The sequence below is a fragment of the Neomonachus schauinslandi genome, chromosome 6, assembly GCF_002201575.2.
Source record: "Neomonachus schauinslandi chromosome 6, ASM220157v2, whole genome shotgun sequence".
Taxonomy (NCBI): Eukaryota; Metazoa; Chordata; class Mammalia; order Carnivora; family Phocidae; genus Neomonachus; species Neomonachus schauinslandi.
In genome coordinates this window covers 11875978-11892902 of record NC_058408.1, presented here as the reverse complement: position 1 = coordinate 11892902, position 16925 = coordinate 11875978, and the positions used below count along the sequence as shown (strand labels likewise).

At 40.2% G+C, this 16925-nt stretch overlaps 2 protein-coding genes across 6 annotated transcripts in view; one reads left to right on the top strand and one right to left on the bottom strand.

Moving 5' to 3' along the window:
• Positions 1-7652, bottom strand: part of BPNT1 (3'(2'), 5'-bisphosphate nucleotidase 1) — a 22395-nt gene extending 14743 nt beyond the window's left edge. For 2 of the 5 annotated variants that reach the window (XM_021698402.2, XM_021698406.2), the window contains exons 1-2: positions 5080-5244; positions 2573-2700 (exon numbers count right to left, since the gene is read on the bottom strand). In XM_021698402.2, the coding sequence (XP_021554077.2) occupies positions 2573-2692 (120 nt within the window). In that variant the 5' untranslated portion in view covers positions 2693-2700; positions 5080-5244. Of the gene's footprint in view, positions 1-2572; positions 2701-5014; positions 5046-5079; positions 5245-7491 lie in introns of those variants that run through there. The other 3 variants (XM_021698404.2, XM_021698403.2, XM_021698405.2) reach the window with 3 other exon arrangements.
• Positions 7653-11855: 4203 nt separating this feature from the next.
• Positions 11856-16925, top strand: part of IARS2 (isoleucyl-tRNA synthetase 2, mitochondrial) — a 54755-nt gene continuing 49685 nt past the window's right edge. Inside the window, exons 1-2 of the mRNA XM_044915897.1 lie at positions 11856-12247; positions 13505-13627. Of these exons, the coding sequence (XP_044771832.1) occupies positions 11981-12247; positions 13505-13627 (390 nt within the window). The 5' untranslated portion in view covers positions 11856-11980. The remainder of the gene's footprint in view (positions 12248-13504; positions 13628-16925) is intronic.

Here is a 16925-nt window from a genome sequence, read left to right as displayed (position 1 = left end):
CCTTTTTCATTATCTATTACCTAGAAGTGCCTGACCATACAGAGGACAGGGAGATCGTTACCTTTTTTATCATCTATTACCTAGAAGTACGTGACAGGTACAGAGGACAGGGAGATTATTGCCAGTACAAAGGACAGGGAGATTATTACTACAAGTGTCTGACCAATACAGAGGACAGGGAGATTATTACTGTTTTTCCATTACTCCTTAGCTATAGGCTCCTGTTGGAGCACTCTGTCAGCTTCAGAGGGGTATTGATAAATTAACAGATTGACCAGTTCCTTCTTCTGGGTCCAATTACAAGAGTTGATGACCAGCTATCCTCCAAGCCAGGGAAAGCCAAATCCTAGAGTCCCACTGCTTAAAGCAGTTCATCTCAAAAATGGTGCATAAGAGGGGCGCCTGGGTGGCTCAGTCGTTAAGCGTCTGCCTTAGGCTCAGGTCATGATCCCAGGGTCCTGGGGTGGAGCCCCACATCGGGCTCCCTGCCCCGCGGGAAGCCTGCTTCTCCCTCTCCCACTCCCCCCTGCTTGTGTTCCCTCTCTTGCTGTGTCTCTGTCAAATAAATAAACAAAAAATCTTTAAAAAAAAAGGCCATAAGATTAGTAGCCTTCTGAAAGTCGCTGAATTACATTGTTGGTTTATCACTGAGCACATACGTTGTCAACTAAAACCTCTTTTTTAAACAAATATAAATTGGATTTACTTCTTATAACTTGAACACAAATATTTTGGGAACTTATAATTATTCCTGATATAATATCCTGTTGGATTTGGCCCTCTTTTCTTAGTGTTTGTAACTTTTTGAGTACTTTTTCTGTGATCCAATATATTAACTACTGTTTCCAGCCTCATTTTATTGATAAATTTGATAAGTATGATCTCTATATCCTCCTGTTCCACAACATTTTTGAGAAGATACATTCAATGAATTTTTAAAACTGTATTTAAGTTAAAGGTTAAAGAGAAAAGGACAGAGTTGGAAGCAGAGTCCTATGATCTGTCACCAATGATCTTTTCTTGGTTGATGTGAATCGTGAATTAAAATGTTTGGGTAACATTGTTCATCCACTTACGAATATACCTAACAGTGGTTCAAGATGGGGGATGGGAGATGTCATGTCCATATTTATCAATAGCTTGAATTTTTTTTGACAATGAAAAATGAAAATTTTTTTTCTGAAATCAAGATATATTGTATCTACTTCCTATACTATTAAGCCCATAAATCTATCAAAATTAGAAATGAGTTTTACTTAACTTGTTCTTGTGATTTTCATTCTATTTTTTTTAAGTTTTATTTATTTAAGTAATGTCTACACCCAGTGTGGGGCTTGAACTCATGACCCTGAGACCAAGAGTCGGTGCTCTTCTGAGTCAGCCAGGCACACCCCCTGATTTTTATTCTTATTTTTTTTTTCTAGTTGGGGGAGGCGGGGGTAGGGGCAAAGGGAGAGGGAGAGAATCAGAAGCAGGCTCCACATCCAGCACAGAGCCTGATGCGGGACTCAATCTCACAACCCTGAGGTCATGATCTGAGCTGAAATCAAGAGTCGGATGCTTAACTGACTAAACCACCCAGGCACCCCTATTCTTAATTTTTAAAAGCACTTACGTTAAATGTCCTATAATTAGCTCATCTGAACTTATTACTAAGTTGTTTTTTACTCATTTTTGGTCCTCATTTTTTTCTGCTGACAGCCTTAGATAGATGCCTGACTTAACTACAACTCTATTTATAAATCATTATAATGTTAATAGTTAATTATACCCTGTAATTTTCTCACTTGGACAAAATTATAATACAATCTTCTTTAAAGGTTATGATAAAAAGTCAATATATGGAAACTTACATTTAAAAATTGCAACATGAAATTATAACCAAATTGTGTAGAATAAATTATATTTTAAACTAGAACACATGCATAGTAGGATTTTCTTTTAAGAATCAACTATCACTAGGGACACCTGGCTGGCTCAGTCAGTAGAACATGCATGCAACTCCTCATTTCACCATTGTGAGCTCAAGCCCCATGCTGGGTGTAGAGCTTACCCAAAAAACAAAAACGAAAAGAATCAACTATCATGATAAACTATCTTTCTGATAATTTACCTAAGTTTTTTTCTTTTTTTACCTAAGTTTTTAATTATCATTCTAGGGGGAAAATAAAACAACAACCTTGTCTTGTGTTTCTTTCCCATGAAGAAGAAAAAAGTTTAAAGCTCTGACTATAAGGAATACTTATTTATATGCCAGATTTTACCAACATGTCAAGTTCACGAAGGACTCAATGACCTGTAAGAGATTACTTTAGGATATGAAGCTTGGTTATGGTGCTCTGGGGCTGGACAGCAGTCAGAAGGCCTAACCATAAAAGTTTTGGATGCAGGAACTCTGGAATCATTTTCAAAGCAGAAATGGAGCCTATTTGTACTAAGGGTCTAGCAATGTCCATAGGTGAAACATTAATTATTTCAACTACTGAAGTGTGTCCAGATTATTATATCCTTTAGCTAAAACGTGAAGGAACAAAAATAAAGTTGGTATGAAATGAGATGAGACTTTCAGTACCTTCTCCACAATACCCAGGTCTCCTTCAGCAATAACACGTCTGACTATGGTTCCTGCCTTTTGAGCAATAGAATATGCTGAGGCTACAAGCCGCATCAACACGGTGTGACTGGAAGCCATGATAAGCCCTAAGGGGAAATTAAGAGAAACATTGTTACTTTCAAAGCCAACTACTGGTTTCAGTCACTTGAATTCAATTCAACACATATTTACTGAGTAATTAACTGTACAGATCCTTTAATAAACTTTTGCTAAGAGACTTGGAAAAACCTCCATTTCAGCATTAACTCTCTCAATAAATTTTATAGTATTCATTCTTTCTGCAGATGGGACATTTTGAAGCATGGGGAAAACTGGCGCAGGCCTATGAGCACGTGAAAAGGTTTTATGTATGAGGTATACGTGCATATGTGCAAAGGCTGTGGAAATTCCATCAGGGGCTAAAAATGTAAGATATAACATCTGCCATGGATGAGCTAGTGTTTTGATGGATTGGGGGTAAAATATTGTAACCTGAAGTCTGTAACATAAAACTGGTAAGAGCCAAGAGAGGTATGAATAACATAAGGGATGGGGGTGTATGTACAGAATAATTAAAAAAAGGAGGGGTTGCATGGGATTACAGTTAGTTTCTAAAAACCAATGAATGTTCCATTAGAGATTAAATAAAATTTAATCTGCTGGCTATTTACTACCATCATCATCAGTTGCCAAATAAAGAGAATACGCAACACACCTAATTGGGGTGAAGACCAATCATCTGGACAAGTAATGAGTGTCAGAATAGCCCCTGGCCCAGTGGAAAATATGGGAAAAAGAGCCTTCGGCATAAAGTATATTCCTCTTTGAAAATACAAATTCAAACCCTGCAATTTTAGTGACTGTTCCGAGGCTGGGATGTACTACCCAAACTCCCTTCAGGGCTGAAGAACATTTCCCCAGCTGCTTGGAGTGCCACCAACAGATGGCTTTTAGCTGCCACCTTTCTTTGGGAATTTATCTGCTGAGAAGAGTCACTGCACCTGCAATGGGTCAACAGATGGGATGGGTTTAAAGGCCACTCCACACTCCAAGAGGGCTGCCACCCCAACTCTTCTGGGTCACCGTAGCTTCCGAATGCCCAGCTCGGTTGGCTGACTGAGGCCTTCGCTGAGACTGCATCGCGCCCAACTCGCCACTCCCCAAGGCATCACTACCTTCTTCACACTTCCCACAAGTGATCCCAAGAACACTCCCTAACAAACCTCTTGGACTTTTTCTGTCTCAGAGTGCTCACAGGGAACCAACTGATGACAAAAACTCTCGGCCCTCCAATCGAATCTGGTCAGCATTATTTCAACTCAACAAAGGAACACAATACAGAACAGAAGGGACATTACAAACCTCAATTCAGCAAGTCATTATTCTACCGCCAATTTCTTTTTTTTTCCTACTGCCAATTTCTGACTGCATATTTGATCTGATGTGCCTTTTAAGCTCTTTACATCTTTTTTCTCTCATCCGAATTCTAGTCACAGGGATTATGAACATTGAGACAATAAACAAGTGAAGTGTTTGAAACCCTTCAGAAGGAGAATTGAGTTGTGGCCAGTAGTTGTCCGGAATTAAGATGAAAATAAAATGAATTCTTATGTACTTAAATTCTCTTTATCTTATTACATCATAATCCGGCTAGATTCATTTTATTAGCAGGCTAGGTAAAAAAACTGCTTATGAAAATTACCAATACTCAAACAGAAAACAGGAGAAATAATTCAGCAAACATTTTGTTGACCTTACCTCTACTTCCTTATTATCCTTGATCAGCTACATATCTGATTTATTCCACAGTGGAAAAGGTAGTCTTCAGGCAACTAATCATGTACTACCCTACTATGCCTTAACTACTGAGGATATTTTAATATGTGTTGGAATGCTCATTCAGTCCCCGAGTTATATAAAATGTCATTGGTGAAAGGCAGATCATTTTCCCTCACTGTATGGTAGTGTTGTACCTTTTCACAGACATCACTTACATTTGAGCCAATTAAGCAATCATTCCAGGCTTGTCAGGCTTTGTATATGACTAAACCACTTCCTTTTATGTTTGCCACATCCACAGGATTTTCTTATAAAGACAACCTTTTAGGCTTGTTCTACTACATTCCTCATAAAATGCGTACTATATGAACTGCCATTTAAAGCTAACACCAGTTTCATAAGAATGTAACAGGTTTGAGGTAAAGCACAACAGTGATTTTTAAAGAGGTCCCGCAAATCACTTTTAGCTGGCAAATAAAATATTCCTACCAATTTCTCTGAAATACTTCAGTCCAAACATACTAAGTAATGAAATATTATTATCCCCTTGTCTACTATTTTTCTTACAAATTTTTTCAACAAATGAATACAATTTTGGCCCTTAGTAAAGAAAATGAATCTAATCATATTATCGAAACACACCTGGAAAAGAGGTTCCTGTTAGTCTTTTCAATTGTGCCCCCTCCCAGAACCCAAGTGAGAATCACCTTGATGACGGTATTGATGGGGAACCTGCAAGGCCGCTGCCGCCGCCGCCGCCACTGCCGCCAAAAAGCTACCTGCAAGTTGCTAACTTCCGTTTAGCAGCTCAGGTTATATACGCGGTACTTCCTTCTCTACCAGGTTTACATCTTCTGGGTCCTAAAGCACCACCTCTGAGAACACAGCTTCCTGACAGCTTACTCAAAAACAGGATAAGGCAACTAAAGGCACAGGCACGAGAGCCAACCGCCAGCGATCAAACCCTGGCTCTGGTATATGTTAGCCATATGAACTTGGGAAAGCCACTTAAATTCTCTGTGCCTCAATCTGTAAAATGGAGCTAATAATAGTATCTATAGCATGGGGTTGTTGTAAGTATTAAATGAGCAATGCAAGTAAAGGACTTGTAACGGTCCCTGGCACAAGGTAAGCACTAAATCACACTGGCTAACCATTACTGTGATATCTGTCCTCATTACTGGCTATCCTGCAGAGACAGCAGGGTAGTGTTCCGGGCAAAAAAATTCCTATGGCTTCTGCAACTTTATTTTGACCCTGAGGATGTAATATGATAACCAATACAACCCAGAATCACATTACAGATTCTTTTTCATAACATTCAGAGCTTGAGGCTTAAAGTAGTAATGAGAAAAGGTTGTATGCCACTTACGGCTATCAACCTAACATCCCATCCTTTAAGAAATCTTTACAGTAGCCAATAGGGCTAGTTCTGAAGGATTAAAAACAGGAATCAAATGATCCATTTCCTTTGACAGCCTGGGAAAGGTAATTTGAATTCAATATAAAGGTGGTGAGCACATGAGGATTAGGATCTAAAAAGGAATGATGGGGGTGCCTGGGTGGCTCAGTCAGTTAAGTGTCTGCCTTCGGCTCAGGTCATGATCCCAGGGTCCTGGGATTGAGCCCCACATTGGGCTTCCTGCTCAGAGGGAGCCTGCTTCTCCCTCTCCCTCTCCCTGACCCTGTCTGTTCTCTGTCTCTTTCTCAGACTCTCTCTCAAATGAATAAATAAAATCTTAAAAATGAATGACTGAGTTCCCAGTCAAAATACAAAGATTATATCTTTTGAAACCTAATCAAGTGATGCTAAGGTTCAAGGTCATCTGGAAAAATAAAAATATGAGCATAACAGAGCAAATTCTGAAAAAGAACTATGAGCCAAGATACTCTCCTTACCAGTTATCAAAATATGATATAAAACTATAGTAATTACACAGTTTAGTCCTGGGCAGAATTAAATCCCAGAAGTAGATCCAAACACACTAAGGTGGTATTTCAAATCACAAGGGAAAGTTAATTGTGCAAAAATGGTGGGAACAGTTGCCAATCTTTTTTAAAAAAATGTTGGAAACTTTTTGCATTCTTTGTATCAATTACATCCCAGATCAATGCATGATTTTAGAAGTAAAGAAAGAAACCGTAAAAGCATGAGAACAAAACCGTGTGAAATATTTTGTAGATTTGGTAAAGGACTTTTAAACATGAGAAAAACTAAGAATCTATAAAAGAATATATTGACAAATTTGACTGAATAAAAATTAAGATATCTATGTAATCAAATTACCACAAGCAAAGCAGATGATTGACAAAATGAGAAAAAAATTTTGTATCATGTACTAGACATCTGAGTTAATTTTGGTTATGTAAAGGGTTTTTACATTAATATGTTAAAGATGAATAATCTAGTAGAAAAATGAGCAAAGGACACAAATAGGCTATTCCTATTAAAACAATGGCCATTAATTACATGAAATGCTCAACTTCATTAATTATGAAAGAAATGCAGATTGAAACAGCAAAAGATGATTGTTCATGTGTAAGACTGGCATAGACAAAAATGCCCAGTGTTGGCTAGCCTGTGAGGGAACATCCTCCTGGGCACTGTGAGCAAGGATGCAAAGTGGTTAAAACCTCTTAGGATGATTTTGAAAAGCTTACTGAAAGTAAAATGTACACATCTTTGGAACTAGCAATTATATTTTCAGGGAAACCTGAATAAAGCAAGCAAGCCTACAAGCATGTAGGAGAGATAGTAGGAAAAATGTGTGCTATTTGAACGAAATTTAATTTCAGACATAAGGCAGTCTCTAAATTTGAGTGCACTAAAGAACCCACTGTCTTGGTTTGCCTTGTTAATTCTACAATAAATAGCAATGAAAAGACCCTGGAGGACGAAAATAAACGCACCGATCAACAATTAAATTGCTGACACTCAAGAATCTAGGTCCGAAATTGGAATATCTAGAGAGTCAATCTGACTCATGCAAACTTTCTTCTTTTTTAAACATAAATCCCTGTAATCTCCTTGTATTTGTGCAAAGGGGTGGAGTTAGGGGACCAATAAATGAGTCAGATCTGCCCAAGGTCTTGCCCTGACTCGCAGGGGAGAAACTTACTGTGACAAGCCTGGAACAAAGCTAGACGAAAGACACTTGAAGGGTAACAACAACAACAGAAAGCTATCAAGCAACAGGTCTCTCGTTGGGTGCAGTACCTGGCCGCCTTCCCGTCAATAGCTCGAACGTTGGTGGATGTAGGACAAACCTACCGCAGCTACTGAGCATGCGGAAAATTCAGCGCAGGCGCAGAACAGCTACTCCCACGACCGCCGGGGACTCCCGACCCGCCAGAAAACTCCATTTCCCCGTGTTTTCCCCTGAACTCTCTGGCCGTGTGTGTCGCCTACTGTAATAGGGAGAGGTGTGCCTACTTGTAAAAGATTCATTGTGGTTTCAGGGTCTTCCAGTCCACTTTGTACACTCTTAAGATGTTTATTGGACTAGTAATATCGCACTGCGGTGGTCAGCGAGGGTCTACCCTCGAATCCCAGGGGTCCGTGGACTGGCTTCAGGAGGTCCACGACCCCTCCGCCTCCGCTCCCAGGAGCTAAAAGGTTTTATGCAGAATTGTCACTAGTGCTTACTTTTTTTTTTAAAGATTTTATTTATTTATTTGACCGAGATACAGAGAAAGAGGGAACACAAGCAGGGGGAGTGGGAGAAGCAGGCTTCCCACGGAGCAGGGAGCCCCATGCGGGGCTGGAGCCCAGGATCCTGGGATCATGACCTGAGCCGAAGGCACGTAAAGCCTGAGCCACCCAGGCGCCCCCTACTTACGAGATTCTTAAAAGGGTTTGTGACCCTTTCATATGCTTGCCAGTAAGTCCTGGGAAATACTCTCTTTTCCTGACCAGATAATGGATAATGGTTTGTTACGCTAATGATTTGGGGATTGGGTGGTGGTGGTTTGTTTTTTTTGCTTTTTGAGGCACAGAAGAAAATCCGCTTAGCAAAATTGTTACTGCACTGACAAAAGTAAATAAACAGGCAAAAACAAAAATTGCCTTTTATTCATTTAGGCTTTAACCATATATTTCAGGAGCACACTTTTTGTGCCTCCCTTGTTTATGTTTGTGCGTGGAGGTAGATATGCAATGAAAACAGAGTGAATGGGCAGTGCTTTTTTTTTTTTCAGTATTAAAAAGGAGGGCACGGTGATTATCACAAATAACATAAGATGGCGGAGTTAATAGCAAACATATAAGTTACAAAATAAATGTAAATTGCTTAAACACATCCTTTTAAAGACAGAAATTCTCCAATTCATTAGGAAACGAAACCCACTGCATTATTAGAGTAGAAATTCAGAGTAAGAAAAACTATCAAAGGGAACAGTCATTTTGTATTGTTAAAGGTATCCTTTATATTAATAAAGGTACTACTTTATTTTAAAATTAGATAAGTAGCCCACGACCACATTCTCATTGCTTAAAAGAAACAGAAAATGCAAACGATATTCTCTGCCAGGTCTTTTCTTAGAGCATATGTCCTGGGATTGGAATTTTGCTTTATCTCTCCTGATAATGCAGAGCCATAATGCACCATCTAGTTTTGTAGTTTAGACACTTAGACACATCCTAACTGCAGAATACTTATAATTTTTTATGATACTTTCCCCACTACTGTACACTTGTTTTAGCTTCACCTAATTCAACAACAGTTGGTTTTGTGTTTTGGAGACTTGTCTTTACCAGACTCTTTAGGGAATTCCCCTTAGTTTTCATAAAAGCAATTACCTTTGCATTAAAGGAGAAAAAAAAAAAGATTGGTTTTGGGAAGAGAGCAGTCAGTGAACAATTTTTGATTCTGCGTGCTCTTTTGTAACTCCCAAACTTTTATAATTAGAAACAAACAATAATTTCCATTAAAAAAAACTCTGATCAGAGAGCAATATCAACAAACGGGGCTACCATTACATGGAGTTCTTGGGAAAGCTTTTACCTTACAATCTCATCTGATTTTCATAATCACCCTGAGACTTAAGGCAGACCATTTATTGTGGTAAAAATATATATAACAAAATTTACCATTTTAAGCATACATTAGTTCTTATAATTAAGTAATTACATAACAATTACAACTGGCTTGAATAAGTTTAAGGATAGACATAACTGACTGTAAGTTCAACAGGAGAAAAGTGTGCAGATGTCATGGAGAGTAGCCTTCTGCTTTGAGGGCTGAGTGTACCCTCAGTACAGGATTTATGGGAAGATGGAGAGCACTGTTGAATTCAGCAATGTGTTATGTAGGGGTTGGTTAGAAGAGCTTCTCTGTGCGTTTATTGTTGTGCTCCTGTGAGACTAAAGTTCACAGGATAGATTCTCAGATGCAGAACTGCAGGTCCAAAGTGAAATGCCTTTGAAATGGTGACAGATACTGCCAACTTGCCATTCAAAAAGGCAGTACAAATTATATATTACTACCAACAGTGTGAGATCACTTTCATACACCCTCCAGTCCTTGTTATCAAACTTCTTAATTTTTGCTTTCATCTGTTGGATGGGAATGGTATCTTGTTTTAACTGCCTGTCCTTGATCACTCCTGAAGTTGAGTGTCTTTGTTTGAGTATGTTTGAGTAGGTTTATTGGCCTTTTCCATTGCACTATGAATTGCCTCTTCTTCTCCTTTGACTTTTTTTCCATTGGGTTGTTTATATTTATTTTCCTGATTTGTAGCAGCTCCTTATACATTTTGGATATTAATTTTTTTTAAGTAGGCTCCATGCCCAGCATGGAGCCCAATGCAGGGCTTGAACTCATGACCCTGGATCAAAACCTGAGCTGAGATCAAGAGTTGGATGCTTAACCAACTGAACCACCCAGGCGCCCCTGGATATTAATTTTTAAAATGTGTTTGCAAATGTTTTCTCCCACAGTATAGTGTAGGGGAGGCAATATAGTATGGTGATTATCCATATGGGTACTGGAACCCAACTGCCTGGATTTGAATCCCAGCTCTGCCACTTCTTATTTGTGTGCTCTTGAGCAAGTTACTTAACACTATGTGCCTCAGTTTCCTTATCTGTAAAATGGCAATAACCATAATACCTGCCTCACTGCGGAGGGTTGTTTTGGCATGTTATATTTTCACTTTATGGGGTTTAATGATTAAATGAGCTAAGGAGTTGGGAACAGGGCCTGGTGAAAGGCTGACACTGAATGCTTACTGTTTGCCACTTGCCTTCTTTGCGGTATGTTTTTCCATATAAAATTTTCTTTTTATTTTTGTAGGAAATTGGTCAATCTTTTTATCTATGCAAGCCAAGTCTTCTAGATGTTGTGTCTTATGAATAGGAAGAGGTACACTTTACAATGAAAAGGTAACAGTTGTGAACTACTATGACCTGGCCAACCAAATACAGGTTTCCCCTGCTAGCTGAAAGTAGAGTGTTCCTATGAAACCTTTCATAAGCCTAAATGGAGTAAAGCAAAGAAGCAATTACCATTAATTTACATGGAAAAAATTTTTAGCATTCCCAGATGCCCAAAAATAACCTTTCTTAAGCTTTCCTGATACCTTAGGACACATCTTGCTAACAGATGCACAAAATAAATCGAGATAGAGCACAGATGCTCATGGACACAGTTCAAAGGGCTAGCAGCTGATGCTGAGATGCTGAGAGTAGTGCCCAGGGCAGGAGCTTGGCGGGGCCACACTGGTGGCTTTGGGTGCCTGCTGCCTCTATGAAGTCTTGCTGCAAGACTAATGCTTAATGCTATTTTCACTTTTTTTCATAAAAGCGAAAATCTCCTTCGTTTTCTTTGTTATGGAAAACAGGTACTAATGTAATGAATGCTATTTTCACTTTTTTTCTGTAAAGGGTGGCCTAACACAAACTTTCAAAAAGTGGGATAGAAAAGTGGGTTTCTGTCAGAAACCAGAGCTCAAGTCCTACACCCTATATATAGTATTCTGTAGGAGTGGGACATAACAGGGATATAGGGAATCTGAAAATTACATAATTAGGTTGGTTTATAATATCCGTACTGAACTTTGCACTCAGCTAAAGAGGTGCTGCCCCCTGAGGTAGTCATAGTCTGTGTGGTTGTTGAGCGCGTGGCAGATTACTAACCCAAACTGAGATGCTGCGTGTGTAAAATGCATACTGAATTTCAAAGATTCAGTACGAAGACAAAGAATGTAATATCTTTTTTATAATTTTATATTAACTACAGGTTGAAGTGATAATATCTTGGATATACTAAAAATATCTTAAATATTTGCTATATATTATATATACTGGATATACTAAAATACCTTAAAGTCAGGGCTCTGTGATTGAAATCTGAGCCCGGGCAGGCGCATCACACCTTGCCCCGCCCCTCAGGGTCTGCCCGGCCCCGCCCCGGTTGCGGCCAAGACCCGGGGTGGCTGCCTTCCTGCTGTCTCTGGGAAGGGCCTGCTTCCCGCCCCTTCCGTGCCCCGCGCGCGTGCGCACTCCGGCAGAGCTTGCGGAGGTCTTCTGGGGTCCCGGTTTTCCAGAACCCCCGCGGGACCCTCCCGCGGAGGACCTGGCGCTCGCGGGAAGGCCGGGGTTGGCTGGCTATGCGTTGGGGGCTGCACCCGCGCGGGCCGGGAGCCGCCGCTCTGGCCGCGGCCCGGAATTTATGGGTGCCGCCCCGCCTTCGCTGTCAACCGGGGTGGCGAGGGACGACGAGGAGGCTTTTGGTGCGGTCAGTCACCGGGGCCAGTAACCAGCTGCAGAGCTCGAATAATGGCAGATATCGGGACACGGTGCTGCTGCCGCAGACCAGCTTCCCCATGAAGCTGCTGGGCCGCCAGCAGCCCGACACGGAGCTGGAGATCCAGCAGGTGGGCAGGGAGGCCCGACCTGGCCTGGGGCGAAGGGGAGCCGGGCCCTCTCCGGCCGCCGCTCCGGGCGACCACACCCCTGGCGGGTGGGACCTGGCCGCAGACTCCGGGCCCCTTTGGGCGGGGGTGTTATGGCTGGACCAGTGGAAATCATCTGCTCATCTCAGGGTTTCTTGCTTGAAAAACTCTAGGTGAATCCCTCAGAGGTTCCAGAGCAGTGTATTAAGGGGGATGCTCACATAGCAGCACAGAACTGAATATAAGTCTCATTTTTTAGGCAAAAAAAAAAGTTGGATTTGGACACTTTCCCAGTAACTTCTGAAAAGCAAATTAACATGGACACATATAAATAAAAATTCGATTTTGTGGGAAAGTTGAAGCTTACTTTTGTGGTGTCAGTAGGCGCCTAGTTGGAATTCTGAATTGTTTGCAGAATAGAGTAGCTGTACTTCCTCAGAGTCCCCTCCCTAAAATCTGCATCTGTCTCCTGTACTAGACTGAACTTTCTAAGGGCAGATTCACTTGTTAGCTTCTGTAATTTTGGAGTCTTTAAAATCCCTGTTATTCAGCATATATAGGTTAAGTAAATTTGCTTAGCCTAAATATTCTTACGGCAATTATCAGAGCTCTAGACTCATAAACCTGTTTTAGCCATCTACTTTTTTAAAGTGTTTTATTCAGTATCATGGATATGCCAGGAACTGTGACAATTTCAAACGTTTCCTCATGTATTTTTCACACCAGCTCTGTGAATTGGCTATTAACATTTTTTTTTTTTCAAATAAGGGAACAGCCCATAAGAGCAAAGTGCCTGGGCCAGGGGTACACACTAGGTGCGAGAAGGGAAGTAGGGCTGCAGTGAGTATTGTTGGGATTTGGTAGGTAGTGTTGAGGCCAAAGGAGAGCAAGAATAAGAGTGTGTGTGTGGGTGGGCTGGGATGTAATCTACAGGCCCTTCAGCATGGCAGGACTGAGGAGTGGATGGTGGGGAGTGCTGAGAGACTGGCCAGAATTTGGTGGTGCTAACTTTTGTAGAGCCCTGTTTACTATATAAAGAACTTAAACTTCAATCTGAAGCCTATGGGGAAACAAAAGATGAGGACTCAGATGTGCATTTTAGAAGCCTCACCATTGGGTTTTAGAGTTGAATACATTGGTATGGGATAAGAAATAAGCAAATGCTGGCTGTTATTTATGGTAAGATTCAGGCGGTATGTATTTGGTTGATGTTCAGACGTTATGGTTCTTTTTAAACAGAAATGTGGATTTTCAGAACTTTATTCATGGCAAAGAGAAAGAAAAGTAAAAACAGAATTTTGTCTTCATGATGGACCTCCTTATGCAAATGGTGACCCACATGTTGGACATACTTTGAATAAGGTAATTGTAATTTAATTTATAAAACTTGAGGGAAAAACCTTTATTTAAGTACGCTTTACAAAGGAGTGTATTCTAATTTTATGATAATTATGTAAGTTTGCATTGATGGGTAAAACTAAATGTGTTTAAGTAGGCTTCATACTCAGGGTGGAGCCCAACAAGGGGTTTGAACTCACAGCCCTGAGATCAAGACCTGAGCTGAGATCAAGAGTCAGACAGTCAACCAGCTGAGCCACCCAGGCAACCCAAAATGAAAATGTCTTTTTTTTAAAAGATTATTTATTTATTTATTTGACAGAGAGACAGTGAGAGAGGGAACACAAGCAGGGGGAGAGGGAGAAGCAGGCCTCCCGCTGAGCAGGGAGCCCGATGCGGGGTTCGATCCCAGGACCCTGGTATCATGACATGAGCTGAAGGCAGACGCGTAATGACTGAGCCACCCAGGCGCCCCAAAACTAAAATGTGTTAATAGAAAGCAGCAATAAACAGTTTTAGTGCTGTGTGAAAAATAACATCCCTGGTATTTGCTTTGAGCTTATTGTTATTTTACTCTAGTGAATATTTTAGTCAGTAAATAATTACTGGGCACCTACTATGTGCCAGACATTTTTCGAGACTCTGGGAATTGCAGTGAACAAAACAGAGGTGAGTCTTGTCTTTATGGAGCTTATGCTCTGATCAGGAGAGACATAAGAAGACAAGTAAAATATATAAATGTTAGACTGAAAGTAGAATGAATATTTGTTCTTCCCTACTCCTAAATTTATATTTATTTATATGTTTAAGCCTAATAATCTCTAATGTGATGGTACTTGGAGTTGGGGGCCTTTGGGAAGTGATTAAGTCATGAGGGCAGAGCCCTTATCAGTGATATTAGCACCTTCACAAAAGAGACCCCAGAGAGCTTCCTCGTCTCCCTTATGCTCTGTGAGAAGCTGATGGTCTGTGAACCTAGAAAGCAGCCCTCACCGGACTGAATCTGCCGGCGCCTTGACCTTGTCCATTTTCTACCTGGATTGTTCAGGTTTTTTTTACTGTTGTGTCTTGAGGGTTCTTTATGTATATAGCCTAGGTCTGAAACCTTTGTCAGATACGTGATTTGCAACTATTTCTTCCAGTCTGTAGCTTTTTTTCATCCTCTTAACAGGATATGTTGAAGAGTAAAAGTTCTTTTTTTTTCAGTAATCTCTACCCCCGGTGTGGGGCTCAACCTCATGACCCCAAGATCAAGAGTTGCATGCTCTTCCGACTGAGCCAGCCAGGTGCCCCTAAAAGTTCTTAATTTTGATGAAGTCCAGTTTATCAGTTTTTCCTTTTATGAATCATAACTTGTAGTGTAATGTCTAAACTCTGCCAAGCCTTTAAGCCTAAAGATTTTCTGCTATATTTTTTCTAAAACTTACATTTTACATTTAAATCCATGACACATTTTGAGTTAACTTTTATGTAAGGTATGAGACTTACACTGAGGGTTATTTTTTTCCCTGTGGATGTCTAGCACCATTTGTTGAAAAGGCTATCTTTCCCTAATGAGTTGCTTTTGTACTACTGTCAAAAATCAGTTGGGCAAATATGTGTGGCTCTATTTCTGGATTCTCTATTCTGTTCCGTTAATCTATGTGTCTGTCCTGCTAATACCACAGTTTTGGTGACTGTAGCTACAGAATAAGTCTTGAAATTGGGTAGTCTCATTCTTCCCATTGTATTTTCAGAATTGCTTTAGCAATGTCAGTTTCTTTGCTTTTCCAGATAAATTTTAGAATAACTTTTTGACTTCAGTATCAGAGAAGATCTCCCTGAGGAAGTGATCTTTAAGCCGAGTTTTGAGAGTACTAGCAGGTACCAGGTCATTTATGTGGGGTAGGTGATAAATGGCATCAGTCTGCAATTTTTTGAGAGAACTAATTTTAGCCCCCTCCCATTTTATTGAGACGTAAGTGACGTATAACATTGTATTAGTTTAAGGTTTACAACGCAATGATTTGATATAAGTATGTATTGGTAAACGAATACCACAATTAACATCCGTAAACATAATTTTACTGCTTCCTTTGATTTGGATGCCTTTTATTTCTTTTTTTGCCCATTTGCTCTGGCAGGACCTCCAATACTATGTTGAATAGGAGTGGTGAGAGTGGGCACCCTTGTATTACTCATGATCTTAGAGGAAAAGCTTTCAACTTTTCACTACTGAGTATGATGGTATCTGTGGCTTATCATATATGGTCTTTATTATGTTGAGGTACATTCCTTTTATACCCGCTTTGTTGAGATCTTTTATCATGGAAGGATGTTGCATTTTTTTTTTAAAGATTTTATTTATTTATTTGACAGAGAGCACAAGTAGGCAGAGTGGTAGACAGAGGGAGAGGGAGAAGCAGGCTCCCTGCTGAGCAGGGAGCCCGATGTGGGGCTCGATCCCAGGACCTTGGGATCATGACCTGAGCCGAAGGCAGATGCTTAACGACTGAGCCACCCAGGCGCCCCAGGATGTTGCATTTTGTCAGATGCTTTTTCTGCTTCTATTGAGATGATGATTTCCATTTTTCCTTCAATTAACTTAGTGTATCAGTTTTTTTGTGTATGTTTATCCATTCTTGAATACTTTTTAATTAGTGGGGGTTAGGGATAGTGTAAGTCTCTAAGGAATTTCGAAGCAAGGCTTTCAGGACCTTGAGGGTCTAGCTGCTGTTAAGGTTACTTTTAGTCTTTAATAAAACATAAACATTAAGGCGTAAGGCCGCCATGAGTTCCTTAAGGAAGGTCATGCTCTGCATGTTTCAGGTATCAGTGGGGTGCAAGCTATAAGGAGATTTATTTATTTATTTAAAGATTTTATTTATTTATTTGAGAGAGAAAAAAAGCACAAGTCAGGGGAGGGGCTGAGGGAGAGGGGGAAGCAGACTCCCCACTGAGTGCGGAGCCCAGTGAAGGGCCTTGATCCCAGGACCCTGAGATCATGATTTGAGCCAAAGTCAGATGTTTAAGGACTGAGCCACCCATGTGCCCCAGGAGATTTAATTTAAACTTCACTTCTCTTGCCTTTGTTTCCCTCATTGATTACCATGAGGCTTACATGAAATATAACAGTCTTCTAAGCTGATAACAACTTAACTTTAATCACATACAAAAAATTCTATCCTGTTACTACTTCTAACACATTTTGTTTTATGTTTTGATGTCACAATTTACATCTTTTTATATTGTGAATATACCAACAAGTTATTGTAGCTATAATTATCTTTAATACTTCTGTCCTTTGGGCTATTTTTTTTAGAGAGAGAGTGTGTGTGTGTGG